Consider the following 18,145-nt stretch of genomic DNA (forward strand, 5'->3'; position numbering starts at 1 on the left):
TCATGTATAATCAATTCTGCCAAGCAGTCGAGTAATGAAAACTTTTTTGGTGTAAAATGTAACATTAACTGGCAGAATAAGATAAATGAAGGATCAGTTTACCAGGACTTGTGACATGCAAAACTTCGACCAGATTCGGAATAGCAATTTGGCCGAGTAATCAAGTGTTTACATCTTGACCTTCTGCCTTGCCAGCCTTATTTTATTCCCATGTGTGCTGAATCATTACTTTACATTTATGAATATGTTGGATTTTTGTTCATGGCTATGAAGGACCCTCACCTGGACTCAAATAACACAAAGTCTTCATTGGTGAGCTGCAGTCTCTAAATAGCTTCTGCAGTCATGCTGTGGCAGCACTTCCGAATGTGAAAGAGGATTTAGCAGGATTAAGCATTATTTACTCCCTCTTGAGATTGTGGCTGATGACAGCACAGATGAGTGCACAGATTCAAAAAAATTCAACAATAGATGACTCTGGTGCAAATGTGCGAATATAGAATGGCAAGGAGAGCGGATAGGTTGAGGTAGCAAGGTAGGAGGAAAAGAGGCAGACCGTGGTTGAGATTGGAAGGTTGTGTGAGGAGGCATCTCAATAAGGTGGGCGTGGCTGGGGAGTGGAGAGAGTTTGAAGGACAGAGGGAAGTGGAGGAGTATTGTGGTCAAGGCAGGGCAGAAGCTTGGTACTATTGGACCTCATCCATTATAAAGGAAGGAGGAGAAGACTATTGATTCCTAAATTTAGTCAACAATTTTTTGGGGTATGGTTTGGAGGGGGGGGGGCAGAGTGATTGCAACAAAATTTGATTATGATATTATTACTTAATCATAAATATCTTCTGCATTGCTGTTTGAACCTACAGGTTGTCAGGTATGGAGGGCGCCATGAATACATCTGCACCTCGTGTGCTGGTACCGGGTGATTCGGGGGTCACACCTGTGCCTGAGACAAAGAAAATTGTGGCACCAACTGTGGCTCAAATAAATGCTGATTTCATAACGCAGGTACAGTGGTATAAGGGTCATTTCATGCTCTTTAACCATAGCCATTTTCTCACTATTTATAAATTCTTTGCAAATTGGTATTGCTGAAAGTTGATTGTGAACCATACTGGCATGCCAAAATTGATCATCATTGATCACATTTCTTAAGCACCGATTGTCACTTTCGAAGATTTAACTACATTGAACTGAACCGGACTCGGTGGCATCATGGTTAGAGCGTCTGCTCTGAGTTTGAGAGGTCAGCAGTTTGAACCCTCGCAAAGTCATATCAAAGACTTTATAATTGGTACGACCTGCTTCCTTGCTTCATGGTCAACATTTAAAAGGATCGAGCTTGAACAAACAACCATAGGTTGGCAATGCTCGTGTCTACTTTGATGGTCATAATGGTTTCCTGTGTCAGTCCTCTGTAATATATATATATATATATATATATATATATATATATATATATATATATATATATATATATATATATATTTTTTATATATATATATATCTATATATTTATATATATATATTTATTTATATATATATATATTTATATATATATTTATATATATATATATATTTATATATATATATATTTATATTTATATATATATATATATATATATATATATATATATATATATATATATATATATATATATATATATATATATATATATATATATATATTTTTTATATATATATATATCTATATATTGTTGTGGTTGAGGAAATTTGCAAACCACCATTCAGGTCCCGCAGGTGAGATATCTCTGTAAGTACATGTGTAGTTGGCCCAAACCCGTTGTTTAGAGGGAATAAATGTGATTCATTCGGGCTGCGACCCTTTAAGATAGCCGTTTTTCTGTTCTATCTTTATTTTGAACCAACCACGTCTCAAACGCCATCACGCAACAACCACCAACCACAATGCCGCTTCACAACAACAACAACGCCAACAGCCACGACCTTTACCGTCACGGCTCGCTCCCATAAACATCGCATCACCGCCATTCCAAGCGTCGCCATGGCCATCACCGCCACAATAAACCTTCTACCACCTTCACCTCTCCTCCTTCTGCGGCCATTCCCGCACCACTTGTGGGCGCCGAGCTTCGGGCTGTCCTGGCCTCGTACAGGGCGCGCGCTGAGCCGCGGGTACAAAGAGCGGCCTTTCCGAGGGGAGGTCGGATCGGGAATGATACACGCCCACTTCCGATCCGTCCAATCATTAAGCGCAGGGCGATTTGGCTCCGCCTCCAGGCGCGTCGGAGTAGAATCGATATATGCACATTCGCGGATCAGGAATGATTCACGCCCACTTTTCCTCCGTCCAATGGGCGAGCGTGGCTCCGCCCTCGAGCCCATCCTGATCCGAAAATCTGCATATGGGTTCTCCTGTCGCACTATAAAGCGCCGAGCGCAGGGCGAATTGAGTTGAGAGTTTCTGTTTCGGGCTCGAGTTGGAGAGGTGTGGCGGCGGCGAAGTGTGGCAGCAGCAGTCAAGACGGGTCTGGAGGAGAGTCGGTCTGTCGGGGTTCGGAGTCTGTCGGGGAGCTGCAGAGAGGGGAAGCCGGGAACGCGGTCGAGGGCGCAGTGGAGTCGCTCGTCGCGGGACCCAAGCAAGCCAGCTATCCTCTTTCCCCAGAGCATCAACAACCCCCCCCTGTTTCCCCCCGCGCTGAGATAGTGCGAAAAGGGGGCCCGTTCCCACCCCATTCCAAGCAGTGCCAACGAAACCCGCGGAGGAGCGCGGAGTCGGGGCGCCGCCGCCATTTTGCGGCTCATCACAAGACGGGTATGCTCTGCCCGGTCTCGCGCCCACAGACCACGTCTGCCCCCTTGTAGTTGAGGGTGGCCCCTTTTTCTTTTGCTTTTGAGTATATGTGTTGTCGGCGCCGTCTGCAAAGTAAAACTGTGTAAGTGTTGCCGTGTGCTCGCGTAGTCGGTAGTAGATCTGCATTGTTTTTCTTTTGTTGCAATTGCTTTTGGTGCATAATTGTTGTGTTTCTTTTGTTACATTTGCTTTTGGTGCATAATTGTTGTAATTGTATATGTGTGCTTTCCGTTTGCCGCTGAATAAATGTGCCTTATGTTGAACTGTTTTTCCTGTTTCGCTTCGTCTTTTCTTTAATTGAATCTCCATCTTACTTCACGCAAAGGGTTGGTAGTGGGCTAAAATACGCCCGACAATTAATCGGGACCGTCGAGGTTGACGATAACACCGCTCGGTTATCCCGATAGTACGGAACGGGTCGCTTAAAGTGGCCCGTGTCCGAAGTCGACCTGCGGCGAGGTGCGATCGCCCGGTCTACCCTCCGTGTGGGTACTTAGGTAGGTCGAATTTGGCGAACAACCCTATCCCACACGGGGGGCCGATTGGCACGATCGTGGTGAGGCCGAAAGGCCCACCCATGACTAGTTCCCGGCGTTAGTCCGAGAGGGTCACGACGGAATTGTCCGTCCGGTGGGCGACGTGCCGCGATTCGAGTTACGTGGCCGCTCGCACGCCGGCGGGCGCGAATTTGCAACAATATATATATATATATATATATATATATATATATATATATATATATATATATATATGTATATGTATATATATATATATATATATATGTATATATATATATATATATATGTATATATATATATATATACGTATATGTATATATAGCGCCTGGTGTTGGCGTAGTGGTTAGGGTAGCAGCTTGGGATCCAAAAGGTCCTGAGTTCAAGCCCCGTTGGCCGCTTGAATTAATACACACCAGGAGGTTGACTCAGCCTGTCATCCTTCCGAGGTCGGCGAAGTGAGTACCAGTGTACTGGGCCCGGTGTATGCCCCGGTTAGAATAAGTGTACCATATCCCTGTGTCGTAAGAGGCGACCAGGGTTGCGTCAGGAAGGGCATCCGGCGTAAAACCTGTGCCAAATCATTATGCGGATCAGAACGGATGATCCGCTGTGGCGACCCCTAACGGGAGCAGCCGAAAGAAGAAGAAGAAGAAGAAGAAGAAGAAGATATATATATATATATATTTATATATATATATATATATATATATTGTTGTGGTTACCAGATTCGCAAACCACCATTCAGGTCCCTTAGGTGAGGTATCTCGGTAAGTGCATGTGTAGTTAGGCCCAAACCCGTTGTCTAGTGGGAATACATGTCATTTATACGTGCTGCGACTCTTTAGGATAGCCGTTTTTCTTTTACTATCTTTATTTTGGACCAACCGCCATGATCACAACCACATCAACCACCGACCACAACCACCGCTTCACCACAACCGCCACGACCTTCACGTCACACCTCGCAACCGTAGCATCGCCACCGTTCTTGCCCCGCTGTGGGTACCGGTGTTGGACTCATGCAGAACGCGCGTCGAACAGCGTGTACAAAATCACGGATTTTGTGCTTCAAAAACGGATCCAAAACGACACACGCCCACTTTTTGCCGTCCAATCGGTGAGCGAGGGGCGAATTGGCCCCGCCCCCAGGGCGATCGATATATGCAAATTTGTGGATCAAAAAGCCTTCACGCCCACTTTTTCTCGGGCCAATGGGGAGCGAGGTGAAAGGTCAAAGGGAGGGGGTCAAAGGCGAAGTTACGGGGGGATAAAAGGACGGTGTTCGTCAGTCAAAGGAGTCGTAAAAGTCGGAACGAGAGAGTCAGTAAGGAGAGAGTCAGCAGAACGAGAACGAGGAGTCGCAAACAAGAACGGACAGAGAGTCAAGACTTCGCGGGCGGTGGAGCTGCTCGTCGTGTGCGTTGGAGTCGGAACGGAGGGGACGGAGCTGTGGAGAGGCGGCGAGGGCGGACGAGGGGGTGCTCGCGTCGTGCAGGGAGCTGCACCCCTGGGAGGCCGGCAGCGCGACCTGGCCGAGGTGGAGACGCACACCAGGGATAGTAAAGATCCTCTATACCCCGAGCATCAGCAACCCCCTCCTGTTTCCCCCCCGCGCTGAGATAGTGCGACCAAGGGGGCCCCGTTCCCACCCCCTGCCAGGCACTGTCCACGAGGCCCGCGGAGAGAGGCGCCATCGCCGCTCCGCGTCTCATCACCAGACGGGTAGGCCCGACCCGGTCTCGGCCCCAGGCCGACCTCATTCTTGGGGTATTTCTTTTCCTTGGTTTTGGGTATGTGTTGTCGGCGCCGTCTGTGAAGTAGAATTGAATAAGTGTTGCCGTGTGCTCGGTAGTCGGTATTAGCTCTGCACTGTGTTTTCACTTTTATATTTGCTTTTTGTGTAAATGGAATTGTGTTTTCTTTTTTGTGTGCATTTGGTGGAATTGTATTTGTGTGCTTCCCGTGTGCCGAGAATAAATGTGCTTTATTGTTGAACTGTTCTCCCGCTTCGCTTCGTCTTTTCCTCCATTGAATCCCCACCTTGCTTCACGTAAAGGGTTGGTAGTGGGCTGAGTACGCCCGATAATTAATCGAACCGTCGAGGTCGACGATAACACCGCTCGGTTATTCTGATAGTACGGAACGGGTCGCTTAAGTGGCCCGTGTCCGAAGTCGACCTGCGGCGAGGTGCGATCGCCCGGTCTACCCTCCGCGTGGGTACTTAGGTAGTTCGAATTTGGCGAGCAACCCTATCCCACGCGGGGGCTGATTGGCTCGATCGCGGTGAGACCGAAAGGTCCACCCGTGACTGGTTCCCGGCGTTAGTCCGAGAGGGTCACGACTGGATTGTCCGTCCGGTGGGCGACGTGCCGCGATTCGAGTTACGTGGCCGTCGCACGCCGGCGGGCGCGAAGACCGCAACAATATATATATATATGTGGTCCAAAAAAGTCGAAAAAAAATAGAATGTTGCTCCACATGCTTAAAATTATTCTAATATGATCCAATAACGCGCATAATTTGTTTTAGCTTGATCGGAGGTGATTTAGAGGTCGTTCCATTTGACGACTTTTAGTCTCATGACTTGAATAAATTAGGGTATGGTCAGATATGATTACGGGTACTTCTGGATGTCCGAGGTGGAAATGCAGTGCATTTTCGAACTCTATGGGGTCGATTTACTCTAAGAAATGACTGCAGCGACATTGAATTCACTACCATTTCGAAAATATGAACTAAAACAAGATTTATCATGAAACAAATTTAACCAACTCATGAAAGTAAAAGTCATCATATGCAGCGACCTCTAAATCACCTCCGATCAACTTAAATTTTTTTATGCGCATTATTGAATCATAGTGGAATAATTTTAAGCTTGTGGAGCAACATTCTATTTTTTTTGACTTTTTTGGACCACATATATATATATATATATATATAATATATATATATATATATTGTTACGAATTTCGGTCCGCCCAGCGTGCGATCGGCCACGTAACTCAAATCGCGACCGCATCGCCCAACGGAACGGACAATTCAGTCGTGACCCTCCTTGGAACTACCGCCAGGAGCTAGTCACGGGTGGGTCTTTCGACCCCACCACAATCGTGCCAATCGGCCACCCGCGCAGGATAGGGTTGTTCGCCAAACTCGACCTACCCAAGTACCTGCGCGGGTAGTTAACTGGGCGATCGAACCTCGCCGCTGACCTGCCTAGGAAACGAACCGCTTAAGCGGTCCGTTCCGTTCTTCAGTGATAACCGAGCGGTGTTATCGTCGGCCCCGACGGACGTGATTATTTACCGTGTGCTTACACCCCTCCTACCAATTCTTTCCGTGATGCAAGATGGAACTTTCAAACAAGGGAAAGGACGCAACGAAACGGGGAACAGTTCAACAAGCACATTTATTGCACACTCAGACAATCACGTATTTTCCAGCCATACAGTAATTCATGCACGTATACCAGTCAAAGCAATGAAAGCAAGAATTACAAACGAATAAAGTCCTTATTCGCACGCACACTTCGACAGTTCTACTTATAAGACGGCGCCACCACATGCATTAACACAAAAGCAAAGGAAAAAGCCACCCTCAAAGGCAAGGGTAGCAGACAGGTTCGTGGACCAAATGTGCGTGGAACCTGGATGAGCGGCGAGGTCCACGAGACCGAAGGGTCTTACCTGCGCCCTCGTGGCGCGATGGCGGGCAAGCCGCGATGTCAGCGTAGCTGAGCCTGGCTTCGTGCCCCTGGCGTGGCCGGCGAGCTCTCTCCGGTGTTCGGCCCCCGTCTGCCTTTACCGTCGGCTTCGAGCTCCGTCTCCCGACTCTGCCCGACTCTCCAGACTGCCGACACCAACACACTGCACTGCCGACCCTGCACTCGACTTGACTGCCCTGTCTCCCGACTCTCCAGACTGCCACTCTCCAGACCCGACTTGACTGCCGACACTGCACTCGACTTGACTGCCCCGTCTCCCGACTCTCCAGACTGCCACTTGACTGCCACGACCGACACACTGCACTCCACTGCTCCCACTTGACTGCCGCGAGCTGCGCCGTGCTCGCGCTTATATAGGCCGAGGGAGGGGCGTATATGCAAATTTCTTGATCACAGCGGGTCCGGAGGCGGGGCTACACCACCTGATGCTCAGCCATTGGATGGATGAAAAGTGGGCGTGAATCATTCCTGATCCGCTTTTCGAGGCGAAAGGAACCCATTCACAACTCATGGTACGACGTGTGGTAGAAAGGCGGAGGTGGTGGGAGTTTGCTGCGGTGGTTTGGCAAGGGTGTTGGTGGTGGCGATTTGGTTGCTGGCGGGCGTCGTTTGAGAATGGCGGTGAAGCGATGTTTGCGGGGTGGACTTGTTGAGGTAAAGAGGCGAAGGTGCTGGTGTTTAAGTTGTAGTTGTTTGGGAATGATGTTGGTGGTGGCGATTTGGTTGTTGGGGGATGATTGGTCCAAAATAATGTTCGAGAAAAGAAAAACGGCTAACTCAAAGGATCACAGCCCTGTGAACACGGAAATTCCCTCTAAACAACGGTGGGGAAATCTAACTACACATATACTTATCGTCATAACTGATGTAAGGACCCTTTATGGTGTATTGCGAATTTCCACAGCCGTAACTATATATATATATATATATATATATATATATATATATATATATATATATATATATATATATATATATATATATATATATATATATATATATATATTTATATATATATTGTAGTCCTTTTTGTTACCCTATTTTCTGGTATCTTTCATTTTGACGGTACAGCCTCATGCTTTAAAAAAAACAAATGGGGGGGAGGGGGTATTGTAATCGGCTCTGTCTGTCTGTCTGTGCCTGTCCGTCTGTCATGCTATCTCCTCAACGGTGGGCAGAAATTCACCAAACTTGAGCAGTGTCATGTTTGTCCCACACCCTGGGACGGGGTTTAAAGGTCAAATACCAAAGAATGAAATTTCAGGCGCATTTTAAAACATTTCTTGATTAAACTTTCTGTATGCAATCAATGTTGTGGGATGCATGAAATATGTCAGGATTTTTTTGCACTTGACCCCTGTGTTCATGCCCCAGGGGGTGGGAACTTCAGGCCACAGGGGTCAAAACAGGAAAACGTTTTCAACTCACAATTTGATATTGGGTCATTCTTGGTGAAACTTTTTGACATTTTTCAACTTTGCTTTCGGTCGGAAGCGTGGGGATTTGCGATGGCGTGCCATCGACTTTGCTCGAGTTATTGTTGTTGACTCTGGACATCCACTCTTCCACCTTTAATTTTTCCACTCCAGAATATATTTGATCTCGATAGCTAAACGAGTGATTTGTGAATGCTTAGAAGTAATACTTTCACAGAAAACCATGACAAACCACTTTTGAATACCTTTGCGATAACATATTCCTTTGAGAGCTGATCTTTTACATGATCTCACACACCTTTGAGCATGATCAATTTTCAAGATTTTTCTCTCACAGAAGTGTATAGTCTTCTGCAAATGCCTTCAATGTATAATAGTGGTCTTTTAAATAGAACTTGAGCAATTACACCATTGTATACGGTTGAACGGCAACATCATAGCCAGTGATGCTGAAGGTAAGATAAGATTCAGTTACCGAGGTATGACTATGCTGTGGAACACACACACACACACACACACACACACACACACACACACACACACACACACACACACACACACACACACACACACACACACACACACACACACACACACACACACACACACACACACACACACACACACACACACGCGTGCACATGCACTCCTGAAGTAAAAACTCGGAACTTTTGTCTGAGACAGCCTTCATTTCAGCCTCCAGAAACTAATATGTTCTGCCAGTCGATTGCCATTGTCAGATTAACTCTGATGAGAATGTCCTTGAGTAGAACAGGGAGAATGTCTGGGTTTCGGGGATAAGGAAATGATTATTAAGGTGTGCGTGCGTGGAGAAAATTGAGGGTGATTTCTTAATATTGTTATGCATTTGGGGTGTTGCGCGGGTCACAAGGGGAGTTCTCGGACACACTTCCCAGCCGACGACCCTGAAGCTGATGAACCGCAGACAACTCCGCTGCATGACGGGTTGTTGAGCAAACACAGACGCAGTCTGAGATGCTTAATTTAGGTAGTAGTCCGTGGGCTTATGTAGCATTTTCTGGATTTGTCATTTTTTTGTTGAGATTCGTGTTACCCATGTCTAAACGCATCTAGAAACTTCGCTGGTTTAGAAAAAAAAGGGTGCCAGTTTTTCCATTAACATTTAGGGCATCCATTTTGAATATCAAAATGGCCACCGCCGAAAATCTTCTTTTAAAAATAATATTGCAAAGTAACCATAACTATTCATTCAAATGTCATACAATATTTATTTTATTTTATCTAAACTCATATAAAGGAGACAATGATTCATTAGAAGCAAACTAAGAGCACTAGAAATACTCAAAATATTGGAAAAAATTCAAGATGGCCGTCTGATTTCGGGGGTTTTCTATGTAAAATGCCATTACTTTTGAACTAATAGACATAAGAAGATGTTTTTGTCGTCTAATCATGTTTTGGCACAGGAGGATTCCAATAATAACAACTTTTTTTATGATTGGAACACTCTTTGCCAATCCTCCAAAACATTTAACAGAAATAATATGGAGCATGTAATTCAATATAAATTTATTTGGGCAGTTATACAATTAGAAGATGGATAAGTTTTTTTTCAAAGGTATGAAAATGCCACATGTATGAATCAGGAGTGTCAATGTTGCTGATTAAACATTTATAATTGTCATTGCTTCAATCATCTTCTAGATCAGTGGTACCCAAACTTTTCCAGTGCGTGACCCCTTTCCGTAGTACCAAAAACCTACCATGACCCCCACCTTTATAAGCCTTCCGAAAAAATACAAATTTCCAATGGCACAGATACATTTTAAAGTTTAATCACAGCAGAGAGAGCAATAACAACAAAAAAAATGTTTATTAATGTTTATTAACAAGGATTTATTAAATCATGTATTTTAATGAGAAGGATGTATTTGCTTTTTTGATACAAGCAAATCAATATGCGGGTCTGTGTGGCTCAAGGCACATCACATGTCTGCTTCAGCATCCAACCTGTTTCGGGCCTTTGATTTGATTACCAAGAGAGTTGAGAAAGCACTTTCACAGAGGTAAGTCGATGAGAAAGGAATGAGAACCTTCAGGGCGAATTCGCTGGACTTGGGGAAAGCGGAAAGCATTTTGGCCCAGCAATTAGAGCTGCTGAACTGTTGTTGTTCCTGGAACTCCTCTTTGGCTGCGGTGTTGTTGATGAGCTCCAAGAATTCCTCTTGTATGTCATCAGGAAGATCGTCCACATTGCTAAAAAATTTCCTCAAAATCTTGGACCCTCCATGACCCCTAGAAAAAGGCTCATGACCCATTTGGGGGTCATGACCCGCAGTTTGGGAACCGCTGTTCTAGATCTTCGCCAATCCTCGGAGGTGTTATGTTCGTACAGCTGTCGCCTTCCCCACCACATTTGCAAAGTTCGGTACAGACCACACTGTTTCCTCTGCATGAGCACCTTCTTGAACACTTTGATTCCTCACAGTTACACCTGACGAGCTGCAGCACTGAGACGGGAGCTGGTGCAACCTGAGAGAGAACAATCAGTCGCTTTGTGTCTTGGTTTCACCACCCCAAGGTCAAAGGGTCAAGAAAAGTTGGGTTCAATACCATATCCTGGTGCCAGATATTACACTGGACATGGGCACGGCGTATATGTTCAATCCATGCTCCCTGAGTCGGTGGCAGTTTGTCAACTCCTTGTTCATCTGTGAGTTGCTTGAACAAAAACCATCTCAGCATCTTTGCTTGCTCAAAGTGGACTCCAACTGGAGAGAAAAGAGAGCAAAGAAACTCTTCACAACCACGAAGAACTTCTTCAGATGGCTCATCCCCTTCGCCAAGGTCAGCTCGTGCTCTCAGAATGGTGGGGCTTGCCTTCAGGAAAGTTGTAAAGCACCCCTTCTTTTCCTTCCCTTGGATATGTCCTGTTGTATCACAGCCTGTGAGAGCATGCCAGTTGATCAAAGCTGCTGATTTCTCTGGGCCAATCTTGTCATGTATAGGCTGTAGGAAGACTTTCCGTCGTCTTTCGCTTGTGTCCATGATTAGTGCAGAATGGTTGCCAAGTAGTGGTGTTCTTCGTAGAGCAAAAAGTAGCACATCGGTGTCTTGTGAATATATGTGGACGTTCATTCCATTGCTCGCAACTTCTACAGCATGATAAATTATAAGAGTGTCCGCCTCTTCCTGTGTGCTGACGCCAGTCATTGTTTCAACTTCATAATTCGTCATGACTTCTTTCCGTGTTACAGTCATAACCTTGACGGTAACTGTAGTGGATGAGCTGATGGGAAAGGTAGAGTTAGTGAATCCTTTGTGCTGCTGCTGGCGAGAAACATCTTTTTGTCTTTGATGCCTGTTGAGTCTTGAACAATGTAGGATTTAGTTCCCTTCAGCTTGCCTTTCCACTGCTCCCTTGTCTGCTCCTTCAGTGATGCATTCTTGGTGTAATTATCAAATATAACTCGCACTTGACAATATCCACAAGCCTTTGAGTAAGTGTGACAAAGGATGTTGCAAGGTCTTTGCAAGTCTTGAAATTTTTGACTGCCATTAATTCCTGTACCACTCCCATTCCATCAACTACAAGACATGTCTCAGATCCCTCTTCAAACTCGGCAGGTTGTGCAGAAGCTTGAGCTGTGTCATTGGCCACCAGATCTTCCAGAAGCTATATCACTGTGCTCTTGTCTGTAGTGGGATGCTTCCTTGATCTATAGATTCCTGCAATTCAGCACTGAACTCGATCTCTGCAGAAATAAATTCTACTGTATTTTCTGCCTGATGTTCTCTGTTGCTGACTCTTTCTTTGGCTTGTATGTACTTGCGCCAGTTAATGGTATGGCAATTTTTGTGATATTTAATGTCCCTTGAAAGAAAGTCGCCATCAGTTATGATGTTTGCCAGGTTTACTTTCCATTGTTCATTCCCGCTAACATCAACTATGTTTTGGATTGACACTCCAATATCGACACTTCGACAAGTAATATGGCGTTCTGTCTTACCACCACAAATCTCGTTTTGACAGAAGAAACGGTGTCCTTTTGGAATGGAGGGCAACGAGATCTTGTTAGTGTGCTGGTAGATGCAGGAGTTGCTTGCTTTGGGGTGTTAGATGTTTGTGATGCGGGAGGGCGACCACCGACTTTGCTGTATGACAATACACTTGATTCTTGAGATAAAACCGCTTTGTCATATCTCGCTTTGTCTCTCTCAATGTGTTGCTTGTGTGTTGCTTTACCATGACATGATTTGTGCCACACTGCATGTTGGTTGTTCAGTTCTTTTCCAGATATGCCACTCAGTTGTTGATGCAAACGAACATACTTAGGGTTTTGATATTGAGCCCTCTTGCTTATACAGTCCAACAATGATTGGTATGATTCCATTTCTGGTAGTCGCAGATGCTCCAGTTGATGAACACTTTTAATGTCAGTGAACTTGTCTCCTTGACACAACAAGCAGATTTGAAAGTCAATGGAAGGTTCAGTTGCACGTTTCTTACATCATGGTTCTCCACAGGACGCCATGGTTAATCTGGAATCATAACCATAAGTGAAATTAACAAGTTGCCATAAATTTCAATGCCTTAAGTATTTTATAGGATGGGATGTCCACTGTGCATTTTTGGTCTTCTGAAATAAAGCAGTAAGTTATTTGGTTCACAGTGGATATGCATCATATTGCAAGTAGAACATATTCGTCAGATATCAGTAATAAGTGTCACATTCATACCAATATTTCTTGACATTAACATCAAACCTGTTGATATCCATGCAAACAGAGTTCAGATGAACAGTTGTCTCAACTACAATGCATTTGGTACCCAAACTCTTTTTGCACACACTTTGAATTATATGTTCAAAATAACGTTAAATACCGAAAAATCATACATATAGGGTAAAAACGGCAGCCATTTTGAAATTCAAAATGGAGGCCCTAAAAGCTAATAGAAAAACTGGCACCCTTTTTTTCTGAATCAGTGAAGTTTATAGATGTGTTTAAACACGGGGGCCAAGAATCTACCCAAAATTTTGCTTTTTTTACATAAGCCCACAGACTATAGGGTCCACCGTCAGAATCCCCCTTTACTTTCCCAGCAAAATTAATCACTCCAGATAAGAGCTGTGCTTCCCAATGTTCCACTGTTATTAATCAAAACGGCCGAGTGATACCATAAGTGAAATGTTGGCTATGGCAAACCATAATGAAATGGTGGGGCTGAACTCCCCATCACTAATTACACACTTTGTTTAACTAATGGAAAAAGCCGATCGGGCAGCTTGGAAAACGGTTTATAAAGATTACTGTATTTGCACACAAATAATCCACCCCCTTGTACACTTTGCACCTGGGGAAAAACTTTCTCTCTGAAAAGTTCAGGCACGTATAACCCGAAAGCCAGCTTTCCTCTCCATATGATTGGGAGATACACGATCTCAACGTTTCCAGCAGCCAACACAGCTTTGTTGTCTATAGTGCCATTCAAAAATTACGTAACGCCACATTTTTTTGCCCAAATGGGACTACCCCACCCACATTGTAACACTCCGTAACTCTTCAACAGACGCGCCCCAAAATATTACGTGATGCTCGATGAAGACACCGCCGCTCCCCCTATTTCATACCTTAATCCCGGGATGCTATTTATCCCGCTTTTTTCAGTTACTACGAACTATACAGTATTTGAAAAAGTAAAGGTGGTACAGTATACCATCAATAAGACCAGCGAACAGTTGGAATCCCTGTGGTGAAGTCATTGGATTAATTGCTCGGAGTGATGTAATCATTTCTAAATACTAGTACGTGCCCGTAAAAAAAAAAAAATAATAATAATAATAAATAATTATTCAACCCGCGAGCAACAAACAACAACCACACAGGCCGTTTCTTCGCTCTCGCGTGCCCGGACGTGGGTGACCCGGAAGTTCGCATATTATTCGCAGTTACGATTATTCGCAATTTAGTTTTAATACCCAAATATTCAATTAGCGCCAACGTATTTTACCTTTTTGCAATGTTGTGGCAAGGAAAAACAAAAAGAGAAGAGAAGAGAGAGAAAAAAATTTACTTCCTGGTTCGGAGCATACCAGCACTCTGATGTTACCGAAATTTATGCACCGTCTAATATGAAAACGATCATAACTTGGGGCATTGTGTTTATCTATAAATGCGCATAAGAAATCAAGAAATTATTAGAATACACGAAGTCATCATTATCCGGAAGCCCGTACGTTGTAACCCGTAATGGGGAACGTGGCTGAGCTTCCCTTAACCATCGGCCATGCCCACGCAACAACGTGTCTTGTCATTGGTTTGGTAAATAAATGGCCATAACTTGGGAAGCACTTGTCCGATTAATATCAAACCTTGAAAAGGCACATCCTCAGGTCCCCAGCAATATATCTGGCAAGTTTCAATTAGATCGGACCAGCGGTTGTCGAGAAACAGCGGTCACAGACACAGACACAGACACACACACACATTGCTGGAATTATAAATAGATGTTCAGATGTTTTCATTTGAAAATGATATTTAGCATCTGTGAAAAAAGCAATGATGGAATTGTCGTCAAAACTGCATCACCAATATTAATTTTGTACTTTTGTAATTTACATTTAATTATTATTTTATTGCATTTTATATTGTACTGTAAACCCTCAAATGTCATGGGGGTTAGGCTCCTGCAAAATTCTGTGATCGTTAAACCCACGATAGTGGAAACCAAGGACCAATGGGAAAAGGGAGATTCAGTTCCTGGGCTTTGAGGAAATATAGAGGTAGGTGATCGGCAGCTAAAAATGAACACATTACAATTGAAATAAACATGTAAAATAAATATAAAGTGTGTTAACATTGAAATAAACATAGGAATAAAATAAATACAGGATAAAATAAATAAAAACACAAGACTTTTATCTTTTAAATTTATTACAAAACAGCGAGGTGGGTGAGTATAAACACATTACGCACTTGTTCGTGCTGTCCTCTGTCGTAAATAGAAAGCACAAGACTTAGCTCGGGATGATGATGATGATGCTGTTGGAGGGGGAGGATGGAGGTTAGAAAGATGCGAATGTAGAACTTGCGATAGCTGTTGAAGGAGCATAATGAAGTTGCCTGCTGTATTGTCACATAGAAGGAGAGTGAAACAATCCATAGCCACCTAGACCCAGAGCAGATCTTTCCTGCTTGGAGAGGAAGGTATCAGATGGCATCCTTTTTCAAAATGATCCTGTCTTCCATGGTTGAACTGGAGCCTTTGGCCCCTGGGTGCATCGTAGAAACGTTGGTAAATTCACAATGGTTTGTCCTGTATTACCGGAAAGTTCAGAGGTAAATCTGCAGTGGTTTCTGATGTACGACCTTGCTGATGTATTACCACATTTGACTTGCGTTTACACACAGTTGATTCATGAGTCCCGTAATGGCGGCCCACAGATGGCGCACTTTCACTTTTTGCCAACGTATCTAACGACTCAATTTTTTAGCACAATGTCAATAACCTTTCTGTCTTTTGGCATGATAAATTTTGTCCATTATTTTACGTTTGAGCACCATTATTAACTGTTGTGTGTCTACTAGATCTTGTATATCTAGATTCGCAAGATCTCCATATGATGTCATTTCCGGGTCGACGATGATTCATTATTAAATTTAGTTTTGTTCCTGTATGCTGGTCTAATTTCTACACTTAATGGGATGCGAGAAACAAGAAAAGGCTCGTAATGGGAGGTAATCGTACAGGCGGACGCAAACAATGACTTGTCTTAGTTCAAAAACCGTGATTGGCTGAAATGAGATAGTGTCGGACCCCGCTATTTGTGGGGGATACGTTCCTGAAAAATGCCACAAATGTTGGGGTCCGCGAATGTCGGGGCGTTATTAAAAAAAAGAAGAAAATTATTATTATTATTGTTATTATTATTATTTTTAACATGGTCTGGGCTCGTGGAAGAGCGATTACAAAGAACAAATCAGGGCACAACATAACAAAGGGAACAGCAGGAAAATAGGAAACACCAACAGCTGGGTGGAGGGAGAAAGTAGACAGAGACAGATGGACAAGGGATGCGGGTAACGATGAGAAGGAAGAACGCAAAGGGTAGACAATATGGATACATAAGCAAAATTTTGTTTGACCAGTTTGTGCTTTTTTTTCTGGGTCTGAGGAGAGGGAAGAAGCTGCTACCTGTCTGTCAGAAAGATGAGACATCACGGCAGAGAGTGGCATCATCAGCAAAGCGATAGAGGATTTTCCAGAGAGTCATGGAGATCATTAATTATGATTAGGAATAATATGGGGTCTAGAACACTGCCTTGGGGTACTCCAGCCTTTACGGGGAGAGGAGATAAAAGGGTTCCTTTGCGAGCCACACATTGACTACGAGAGTGGATGAAGTCAGTAATCCAAGAGTGGAGTTGATCTTGGATTCCATAGGCAGACAGTTTGGAGAGCAAGGCAGGATGCCAGACTGTATCAAAAGTTTGAGATGTGTCCAGAGTCTCATGTCTGATATTGAGGGCCTTCACCAGAGTAGAAGCAGCATACCCAAGGTAGAGTGACCAATTCTGAATCTGAATTGATGATGCGAGATGAGGCTGTTGGAGAAAAGGAATTATTTTATGTCAACTGCGCTGATGACCTTGCTGATTGGAAGCTAATTGGGCTGTAGTTAAGGGGATACATTTTTGCATCTTTTCTATGTAATGCTGTGATGTTTGCTGATTTCCAATTTCCCACGTGGATACAGTGGGCGAGTCCTGAAGTGTAAAAAAATAAATAAATGTTAATATGCGAAGCACGAATGGCGACGCAGGTCACACTTTATGACCCGTGAATACACGGGGTCCACGAAGAGCGAATCCGCACATAGCGGGGTCCGACAGTACTGCGATATCTAAATTGGAACGCAATCGGTTGCCTGCGATTGGTCGAAACCCGTGATATTTGAGTGTATACTGTACTTCAAGTTAAATAAAGGGTGATGTTCGGGAATGCTTCTGGAGTACTTTAATAGCACTAAACTTTTGGATTACAAAAAAAAAAAGATTGTTAAAATCATTATTTTAATAAAATTGAAGCAATTGCATGGGGTATCGTGTTCTATGAACTCTCTAGTTATGAATATAATAACTGTAGCAATGAAATTCAATTCTTTAACAAGCACTATAAACTTCAGGACCCTGAAACACAGGCTCCTTGTTATCTCTGAAGAAAGCATGAGGCACCCTTTTTTGTCTTTCACCAAAGGGGATGCGAGATAATTGCATTGTGTGTGTGTGTGCGTGGTGTGTGCACGTGCACGCGCCCTGTGTCCATCTGTGTCCATATATTTCACTTTAAAAATGGTTTCTCTGTAACTGCCTGTCCGATCGATGCAAAACTTTAAACAGAGGAGGGGCACCCTATGGAAAATATTTCATTGCTAACTCTGATGTCATAGGTATGGCAGCCATATTGGATTAAAGGGAAAAAATTACCCCCGTGTGGGGGTGACGGTCATCTCTATAATACCACAAGTTCTCAATGTTCAGTTATGACCGAAGACTATTGCGCAGCTCGAACTGCGCAGTTTGGTTCAAGATGACTCGGCATTTTGGCGCGCGCGTGCACGAAATTATATTTTGAAAATTAATGCCGACG

General features: G+C 43.9%; 1 protein-coding gene across 5 annotated transcripts in view; it reads left to right on the forward strand.

Moving 5' to 3' along the window:
• The window catches only part of AQR (aquarius intron-binding spliceosomal factor), a 184,372-nt gene that overhangs the window by 2,583 nt on the left and 163,644 nt on the right, over positions 1–18,145 (forward strand). For all 5 annotated transcript variants that reach the window (XM_085869606.1, XM_085869603.1, XM_085869604.1 and 2 more), the window contains exon 2: positions 864–1,005. In XM_085869606.1, the coding sequence (XP_085725732.1) occupies positions 874–1,005 (132 nt within the window). In that variant the 5' untranslated portion in view covers positions 864–873. The remainder of the gene's footprint in view (positions 1–863; positions 1,006–18,145) is intronic.

This window comes from Eptatretus burgeri, chromosome 2, assembly GCF_056783735.1.
Source record: "Eptatretus burgeri isolate ZD-2024b chromosome 2, Ebu_testis_v1, whole genome shotgun sequence".
Taxonomy (NCBI): Eukaryota; Metazoa; Chordata; class Myxini; order Myxiniformes; family Myxinidae; genus Eptatretus; species Eptatretus burgeri.